Source organism: Pimephales promelas, chromosome 24 (genome assembly GCF_988280905.1).
Source record: "Pimephales promelas chromosome 24, fPimPro1.hap1.1, whole genome shotgun sequence".
NCBI classification, from domain to species: domain Eukaryota; kingdom Metazoa; phylum Chordata; class Actinopteri; order Cypriniformes; family Leuciscidae; genus Pimephales; species Pimephales promelas.
Window position 1 is genome coordinate 8,100,554 of NC_142792.1, and position 9,525 is coordinate 8,110,078.

A 9,525-nucleotide genomic window follows, 5' to 3' on the forward strand; every position below is an offset into this window, starting at 1 on the left:
CGGACAGTTCAGTATGTTAGCATTTCAAACGCCAATGATTATGTTATAAACAACCTGTATGAGTGAGATTCAAGTGTATATTTGTAGTTACACACAACATAATCTACATAATACGCACAGAAAAGGCTTTGAGATCTCAGCGATCTTAAAGGTAAAACCAATTAGCCGCAAAATAAAAGCCTTGAATAGGTTATAAACCATGAATTTCAAAAGAATAGCCCTGAGATGGTGTCAAGGACCACTCAATAAATAGAAAACCTTGTGCTGTTGAAACTGTGAATAAATCTCTCGAAGATAATTAGAATTTCAGATTTGTATTAATTGGGATATTCTAATGTTCAACACATTGCAACGAACGCATTATTCTGTTGCTGCTCTCCAGGATGACCGAGTCCAACCCTGACAAGTGTTTCTCCATCAGCGTATTGTTTGATAAAAGGCCGGCTAATTCAGCCCATGGGCGTGTGTGTGTGGTGTTGGGCCTGTAGAGAGACTAACCGTGACGACTAGATCCAGCTGTTCACAGTATCTTTGTTCGCTGTGGACTAGCTCACGGGCTGTGCGGCTCCTCTTCCTCTCCCAGCGCTCCCGCTGCTCCTGAATGTTGCGGCTGCCCATGGGGGTGAATGGACTCGGAGCAAAACTCATGGCCGACCAGTTGAAGGTGCTGACTCCAGGACAGTGTTACTACCTACAATGCAGAAAATCACAATTAAAAAGCCATTACAATTACTGACTGACCAATATAGCAATTTAATAACAGAAAATGAAATAATAATAAATCATTTACAGTTATGATCAACTTATAGAATCCATCAGCAATGAAATAAACATGCACATACATTATATATATAGATAAATAATATAAATAATTTGCAGTTATCACCAACTTATATAATTAAATATATATTTTATATATATATGAAGAGTTCAGATGCAAAAGCCTCTAAATGCCATTTGAAATTTTCTTCTTTAATGATGATTTTTATCAAACTTGTATATTTAAGTTCAGTGATTTCACTTAAATGACAATGATAATTACCTATTAATTGTTATTTAAGTGAAATTACTGAACTTAAATATACAAGTTTGATAAAAATCATCATTAAAGAAGAAAATTTCAAATGGCATTTAGAGGCTTTTGCATCTGAACTCTTCATATATATATATATACACACATATATATGTACATATACATACATACATACATATATATATATATATATATATATATATATATATATATATATATATACATATATATATATATATATATATATATATATATATATAATTGGGTTTGCTTATATACATTTTTTAAATAATTAGTCTAATAATTACAATAGTCTAATTATATATATACACATCTAACAAATATATAAATTATAAACACGCACACACACACACACACACACACAAAGTGTATATATATATATATATATATATATATATATATATGAAAATAACTTTTTGTGAAGTTAAATTATATTATTAATTAAATGATTATATTTATTATATCCAATTATTTAATATAATAATAAATTAAATATTACATGTAGAATTAATATTTAGATACATACAATTACAAGTTTAAATACATGTATTTTTAATAATATAATAAGCTATAATCATTTTTATTATATTTTTATATAATTTACTTAATTCTAAAAAATAATTATTGATACAGAAAAACCAATTAAAATTTAAATATATATTTAAATAGATCATTGCAGCCAATCAACCATATATATTTTGTTGAGCTCAAAGATCAATTATTTATAAAGCACCTTTTAAAAGAATTTTCAGGCAATTTCATTATTTATATGATTAGGGCATTGGAAATCCATATTTTGACATTTGTAAATTATAGTCAATAATACGGTAATATAACCAAGCGAGCGCTATTGGCTGCAAAGACCAAGTATAAGGGACGACCAGCGATTCTGTCCCCTGTGAATTCTTAATGACACAAACAACATATGCAGAGGGTAAGCCACCAATTAAGGGAAGCCAAGCCAACACACATCCTCAACAACACTGAACAACACACACTCTTGATCTATGACTTAGTATATGCTCTCTCTCAGCTAAGTAAAGTCTCTCCATCATGACTCCCTCCCCCAGCCGGTGGTGCTGTCCCTGGACTCCGGGGTGTCCTCTCTGCACTGCCTCATTAGTGTCAGCTCTAATGGAGCGTCAGGGCCAGAAAGAGGAACGAGACCAACACTTTAACAGCAATTAACCCTTGTTCCCTCCCGAGGGAGGCTGGCGTCAGCCCTTCTATAACACACTGTAAACAAGGCAGCCCGATCAACCCAAAAAGACTGAGAGGGCACACGAGCCGGTGTGCATGTGAGCATCCAAAAGGAGCGAAAGCACCAAGAAAGAAAAAAAAAATCCCATCCCATCTGCCTTTGTGGTGCCGGTCCCCTTGTTTGTACAAAACCTCCATAAAAACGCAGCAAACGTGAAATGCATCCCCTGAAGTTACACGTGCCCCATGAAGCCTCTGCTAAGTGCTGCATCTGAAGCCATGGTCCATTTTTACCAGCAACTTACTGTAAATTGCATCACTCTCCACACTCAAATAAGCAGTCAATTTCAAGAAATCTTGCAGCATTTTAGGCCCAGAGAAGCCAATTAAAAGCCAGGAAAAGGAGGACTGGGGTCAGGAGTACCTAGTTAAAAAGACTAAATATGGAGCAACCAGCGGGGTTTGTTTGCGTAACTCAGCGCTATATTAAATAAGACTGCTTTCTTTTGTTCGGGAGAATATGAAACGGAGAATTACACAGACAAACTCTTGTTTTCTTAACACGCTTGCATCTAAATATAGAGGTGTCGGGTAACACCTGTAAATGAAGCAGTGTAACATCATCAGAACAGGCAAGTCCACAGATCTGCCTCCCAGCAGAGCCACGTGGAGCTGGAGAGCATCCAAACATTCCCACTCAATTTTACAGCTCTAGTGGTTATGTTAAGATACGGTGTACATGATTTCACCAAGTACATCATGTTCCTGGATCACCATCACCACAGCAATCTAATCCACCCATCAAATTTCCACAAGATTTTACTCATTTCCATGAGGTTTGCAGGTCACATGGAAGTTCATCTGATATTACTAGTTTTTTTTTTTTTTTTTAATGTGGGATTCCTGAATAGAGTAAAACTATTTGGATTTGGGTTCAGGTTGACACCAACAAAAAAAAAAAGTACAAACAGACCTTATTAACTAGCTGGATTTGATTTTATTGTATTTTTCTTTGTGTTGTTGCCTCAGCAACGTACTTCTATAGAGTCTTCTATATTTTTTGTATGAAATATATGAAATATGACGCGTCTCGTTGAGAAATTGTGTTTATAATCAGCTCGCAAATTACCACACTGTAAATAAATATTGTTGGGTTAACTTAAAAAAATAAGTAACCTGTTTGCCTTAAAATTTTAAGTTGATTGAACTGGAAAAAGTGAGTTAATACAATGAAGGAGATTGATTTAATCATCAGAAACTAAAAATAATGAGTTATCTGAACTAAAAAAATTATTTAAGTTGATCTGAAAAAAGAAAAAATGTTGTGATAACAAATCTTGAAAATATATTTTTTACAGAATTAAGAGTAACACTTGACAATAAGGTTCCATTTGATATCATCACAAATATGCCTAAAGCATGTATTAATCTTAGTTAAATATAGGCTACAACAGCATTATAATCAAAGATTGTAGGCCCAACATGAACAGTTGTATTTATTTATCTCTTACTAGCATTAACAAAAATTAATAAATACTGTAACAAATATATTGTTCATTGTTCTTTTTTTAACGCATTAACTAATTTTTAGTAATGGAACATGTTGTAAACTAGTGTAACCGATTAAGTATATGAAACAAACACACTTTAAACAAACTTTCATCCCTGATTGGTCTCAGGGTTTCCCAAACAGAACCTGAGAGTTAAATAAACAAACAATGAAATTCCTGTTTACACTATGAAAACCAAAACTCGTCATGTCATGGAGTGAGTCCAGCGTGACGTTTCTTTAATCTGTTTGTTAAAACAATACTCTCACTTTCGACTTTGGATAACTATTTTGAAAACAGAAGTTCAATTTATACACAAACATTACCAAGTCGCCAATTTGAAAGCATTACAAAGGGGGTCTGCATTCCTTTCAGTTACCGCTTGCGACTGACACAATATTCCATATTAAATATGATACATGGACTACTCAAAAAAAGAAACACTTGTTAGCATAGCTTAATATAGAAGTGCACTTCTGTTTCCATGTGTCTTTTAGGCTTAAACTATACTGTACAATATATTGCTTCATAATTCAAAGGAAAGCCATTCAAAGGAAATCTGTAAGGTTTATAAAACGATATAGATTAGCTATATAAAAATAAAAACATTCCATACCTCTTGCTTTTCAAATTGAATACAGGCGCTCTTTCTTACGCTTTCAGAAGTTCCGGGTTTTACTGCGCTCTGATTGGTTCGTCCCGCGTGGCGTCATCAATACATTTAGTAGATACAGTGCCATTTCACAGATAAAAGCAATCATTCGAAGCTACTATTAGTTAAAAAATAGGAAGCCCTTTCACGAAAATTAATTTCACGAAAAGTGCTTCATTTCACGAAAAGTGCGTCCTTTAAGCTAGACTAGCCTACAGTAAGTGTAAACCAATTACATTTATTTAAAAGTAGAAAAGCTGACTCCAACAAACAAACTGTAATAATAATAATAATTATATCTAATAATAAATAATATTTGTCTTTTCCTAAGAGATGAAACGACTATATATTATATTATCCACTCATGTGTGTGTGGTTATAGGCTATGTTTTTATATATAATCCATAATTGATATCTATATATTGGGGGGAAAAAAAACACTTTCTTTAAAAAAGGTGTACGATTTTATAGAATTACCCTGAAAAAAAAAAAACATATTATTATAGTCTGACCACAGGCATGTTTTATACCCAAGATTAAAACTTTTGTGAGTGATTATTCATGACAAGCTTGTTTACGATCATTAAAAACAAGAAGGAACGCACATGAGAAAAGTACTTATGTAATTATATGATGCTAAACAGACTGTCAAACCTCAAACTTATGCGCCTTCAGAAGTGTCTGAGGCATGTTAGGTGAATCCAACAGCTTCAAAGCTGAAAAAAAGACTAAACTTATCTTCTAAATAAGACGAACCATTAATTTTACATTTAACTTCTGCATCTTAGGAGTTAAGAAAGGGAGTTTAGTCTATACTCCTGATGATTCATCTTAGGAAATGAAGGGAGGAGAAAACACATCTCAGCAAATTTCTGCTAATTATACAAGAGTGTTGGCAAGATGAAAGTGATGCCCCGTGATCAGGCTTGGCACAGTAATAGCCCCCAACTCCTTATAGACAGTCCCTCTAATATAAGAAAATCCATTAGGACCAGCAAGTTATAAAGTGCAACATCAACTTCTCAAACTGTATATGCTTCTCCTTCCTCTTCCCACAAACAAAAAGCTTGCAGCCCAACACCAGCGAGAACACTGACATCTAGTGTTGCCTGTGTGGCTATCTGAAGGTTTCCAGCTTCTGACCAACATGACAGATTGTGCAGAATAAACCTGCTGTATAATATATGACCAACAGGCATGATGTGATAGTCCTCTTGAATTAGGAACAAATAAAGCATTGAGCAAAGCATAATTTGGGCATTAAAATGAAACAAATTAGAGTTGTTGTGTATTGCACAAAAAGGCATTTCAGGACGTGATGTTACATCCAAACCATCATGCAATTACTTCTGACCCTATCCAATATTTCTCTCTCTTTTTTGTGTGTGAATAAGATTCCCAGCCATGTTTGGTTCCCAGAACATTTGTTTTTTTGCTTATAAAAATAATACCTAAAAAAAAAAAAAAAAAAAAGTTCCATGAATGTTATTTTGGTTTCCAAAAAATTATCTAGAGGGAAACCAAAACTCAGAACACACTTGTTTTTAAACACCAGTAATGATTATATATTATTGTTTTGAAGAAAAATAATCTGTCTAAGACCCGTTCTCACCAAGGATGATAACAATAACGAGAAGTTTACACTATAACTATAACGATAACAATATCGTTGGAATTACTTTCGGAATATTTCGTTTTTCAGCTGATGAACGATAAAAACATAACGACAGCCAATCAGAATCCATTCTGCTTTGAGAGCGCAAGCATTTAAAGCGGCAGATGAGGCGTACGCCTATAGTAAACAAAATGATATCGTCCGCTGGTGTGAACGCTGATAGTTATCATTTTTGGTGTGAATATGCCTTTACTCACCCTCATGTTGTTCCTAACCAGAATGATTCTTCAATGTTTTTGTCTATACAATGGAAGTCAATGGGGTCCAATTTTTTTTTTTAACTAATAGTAGCTTCGAATGATTGCTTTTATCTGTATGACCATGACGGAGTATTTTAAATTTAGCTACTTTGAAAAACAAATCCACCTAAATGCATCGGCACGTGCGTCGAAACCAGAGGGTTAAACTATCATCTTTTGTGTCCCACAGAAGAAAATAAGTCAATCCGATTTGGAACGAGTGGGACACAATTTCCATTTTTGAGGTGAACTATCCCATTAAAGCCATGCAGGACACAGTGAACATATTAGCCTACACAACTCAATATGCCCTTTACTTCAACAAAACTTACAGTGCAATATTGCCCATATCATAAGAGCTGTTTCTCAAGTGCCAGAGGAGACCGTGCCCTTAAGTGAAGCAAAAGCTCTTTGTGGACAATGTCAACTCTTCAGTTACAAATAAAAACTATTAAGTGAAACACATTCATTCTGGTGTATATTTTCACATATAGCTTGTATCAGATCACCTATAAATGTGTATCATACGCATGTATAAGCTATTAAATCTTACAAGACTGAAAAGGGGGAAGCAATGTGAATCACCAAACTGATAAAATACATCTTTAATGAGAGCTTCATTAAAATGTAAAATGTATGACAATATTGGCGGCTCTGCTCTTTATTGTTTTCAATTTTATTGTGTTTCCAGAACATTTGGTATTATAATAATTGGCCCCAAAACAGACCTGTGCAAATTAGGCCCATTTTGCCTCCAGGCTATTGAGGCATGAACAGTCAGAGACACCGCAGACAAAGGGTCCTTTTTCACCTGAGGAGAGAGGAAGGGGAAAAAAGCGGTAGGAGCGTCAATAATCTACACAAGTAAAGCAAGTCTCCCAAGGTTTTTTAGCCCTGTGGTGCATTATTCATACTCACCGTAGCCAGAGGACTCTTAATTGACCCTTGCTCCTCGCAAAACTTCACCAGATGAAAGAATGCAATGTTTTGTAATTCAACTTTTTTTTTTTTTTTTGAGTCCCCCTCACTGCAACTCAATAGTATTGGATTTCTGTTCATGAATTATTCAGAAGCAAAAGAGAGAGGTAACCCTAAGCTTAGAGATGTCATAAGAAACTATGCTGCAACTGCAAAACATATCGAATCACTTAGACAAAAACAAACACGGACCCATCACAACAAATAGTGTTCGGGGCCCCGTGATCCCAAAGCCTTTTGAGGAATTTACAGGTCAATATTCTTATCTCATAGTTGTGATGAGAGCAAGCAAACGGACTTTTGGTTTTGAAGAAATAATGGCGGTTGAGCGGCCGGACGTTAAGTGGTTTCATGAACACACTGTTTGCTGCTGAAGTACACAATTGTTTTCGTTAGTCTTAATTACTGGTATTTGTGATACGCTGAGGGCATTTGAGGGCAGAGACTGTTTCAGGCTGTTTATCTAGTGATATAACAGACCTCTTGAAATCAGTTTGGGGGCTTTTGATCCAGATACTTGGAGGTCAGCTAAATGCAATTTTAGTTTTTTGTTAAAACAAAATTAAACTGAATATTCAAACATGTTAAATATTATTTTGAACATATCAGGGTTTTAAAAAAAAACAACAACCGTGTTGTCAACATTAACTGAAACTAGTAAAAAAATGATTTCCATTAATTGAAATAAAGCTGAAAGCAAATAAACAAAGAAAATCTTAACCTTAAAAAAAGTATAAATGCAAGAAAAATGTGAAATGTTGCCTTTGCAAATAAAACTGAAATAAAGATAAATAAAGATAAACATACATACATATAGGCAATATATATATATATATATATATATATATATATATATATATATATTTAAATGTCAAAGGGGTATAACATGATTTCTAGTTTAAACTAAAAATGGTATAAAATTGATATGAACATTGAAAATATAAAATAAAAGCTCATTGAAAATATTACTATCATAGTATAATAACTCTATAAGTTTTTTTTTTTTGTTTTTTTGCTATGGCTAATATCTTTCATGTAATTTTTTCTATTCATATTTTGGCAAATATTTTACATTTTTGAGCACTTTTCCTCTTGTCTTCATTATTGATGTTGAAATAAAAAAAAACTTAATTAATTTTTTGTCATTAATTTTGTTTGAGATTATTGTATATGCTAAAGTCCTAAAGGTTCACCAAATTCAGCCTATATGTTTTTAAAATGTACTCTCTCAAACAGAAAAAAAATATTTTAAGGTGACTTACTGTTAAATAAGTACGGAGTAATATTAATTACCACAAATACTACAAAAACTAAATGTAGCCTACTTACTATAGAGTTACAGTTAGGTTTAAGGTTAGTTGTAATTATGCATAATTTTCTGGTAGGCCTATTACTATAGTAAGTAACGTGCAACTAAAAATAAAAGTGCAAAAACTGTAAAAAAAAAAAAAAAAACAGACCAAAATATGGATGATTCATCTCAAATTACTGTCCAATCACATGCAGAATGAGAATGATAGTGCACGCCCCTAATACATATAAAGGCCATTTAACAAGTCCCACTCAAAAGAGGAAATATGTAAATAAGCCAAGTCACTTCAAAGTCATCTGAATCAACTCTATACCTTCCCCGGATTTATTTGACCTTAAAACCATCCCTTTAAAGTGTGCATATAGGCTAGGCTACTCTGGATTAGAAGGTAAATGATTAAGTGCTGAAAATAAATCATGGACAAAGCTGAAAACACATCAACAGAGAATCAAAGGGGGTGAACAAGGCGAACAAATTGAAAGAGTGCAGAGGATTTTCAAAAGCAATTTGTTGTAACTGGCTTGATTAAAGTTCTCAATCGGCCCCCGCAACCCGACTCTCCATACTTGTCGCCGTTTCAGCATGTTTGAAAATGGTGAGCTCGTTAAAGTAAAATGACTGGCCCTGGGGACAAAATAATCACACGGAAACAAATAGACACAAAAAAGTGGAGTGACTCTCCAGTCGAGGAGGACCATTGAAAAAAAAAGTGTGCCGCTTGCAAAACCCAGCGGTTTTCATGGATAATGATAAACTGTCATGCCTGCAATTACCGCGAGCACAGGATGCCAGGGTTTTATGCGTGTCAATGAGGTTTGCTCCTAATTGACGATGGGGGACACTAACTCTCTTGAAAGCTGTCATT

General features: G+C 34.0%; 1 protein-coding gene across 2 annotated transcripts in view; it reads right to left on the reverse strand.

Annotated features, from left to right (window-relative positions):
• The window catches only part of arhgef39 (Rho guanine nucleotide exchange factor 39), a 47,473-nt gene extending 40,286 nt beyond the window's left edge, over nt 1–7,187 (reverse strand). The window contains exons 1-2 of one of the 2 annotated variants that reach the window (XM_039667568.2): nt 7,099–7,187; nt 499–691 (exon numbers count right to left, since the gene is read on the reverse strand). In XM_039667568.2, coding sequence (XP_039523502.2) covers nt 499–648 — 150 coding nt within the window. In that variant the 5' untranslated portion in view covers nt 649–691; nt 7,099–7,187. Of the gene's footprint in view, nt 1–498; nt 692–4,420; nt 4,528–7,098 lie in introns of those variants that run through there. The other variant, XM_039667567.2, reaches the window with a different exon arrangement.
• Between the last annotated feature and the right edge of the window lie 2,338 nt (nt 7,188–9,525).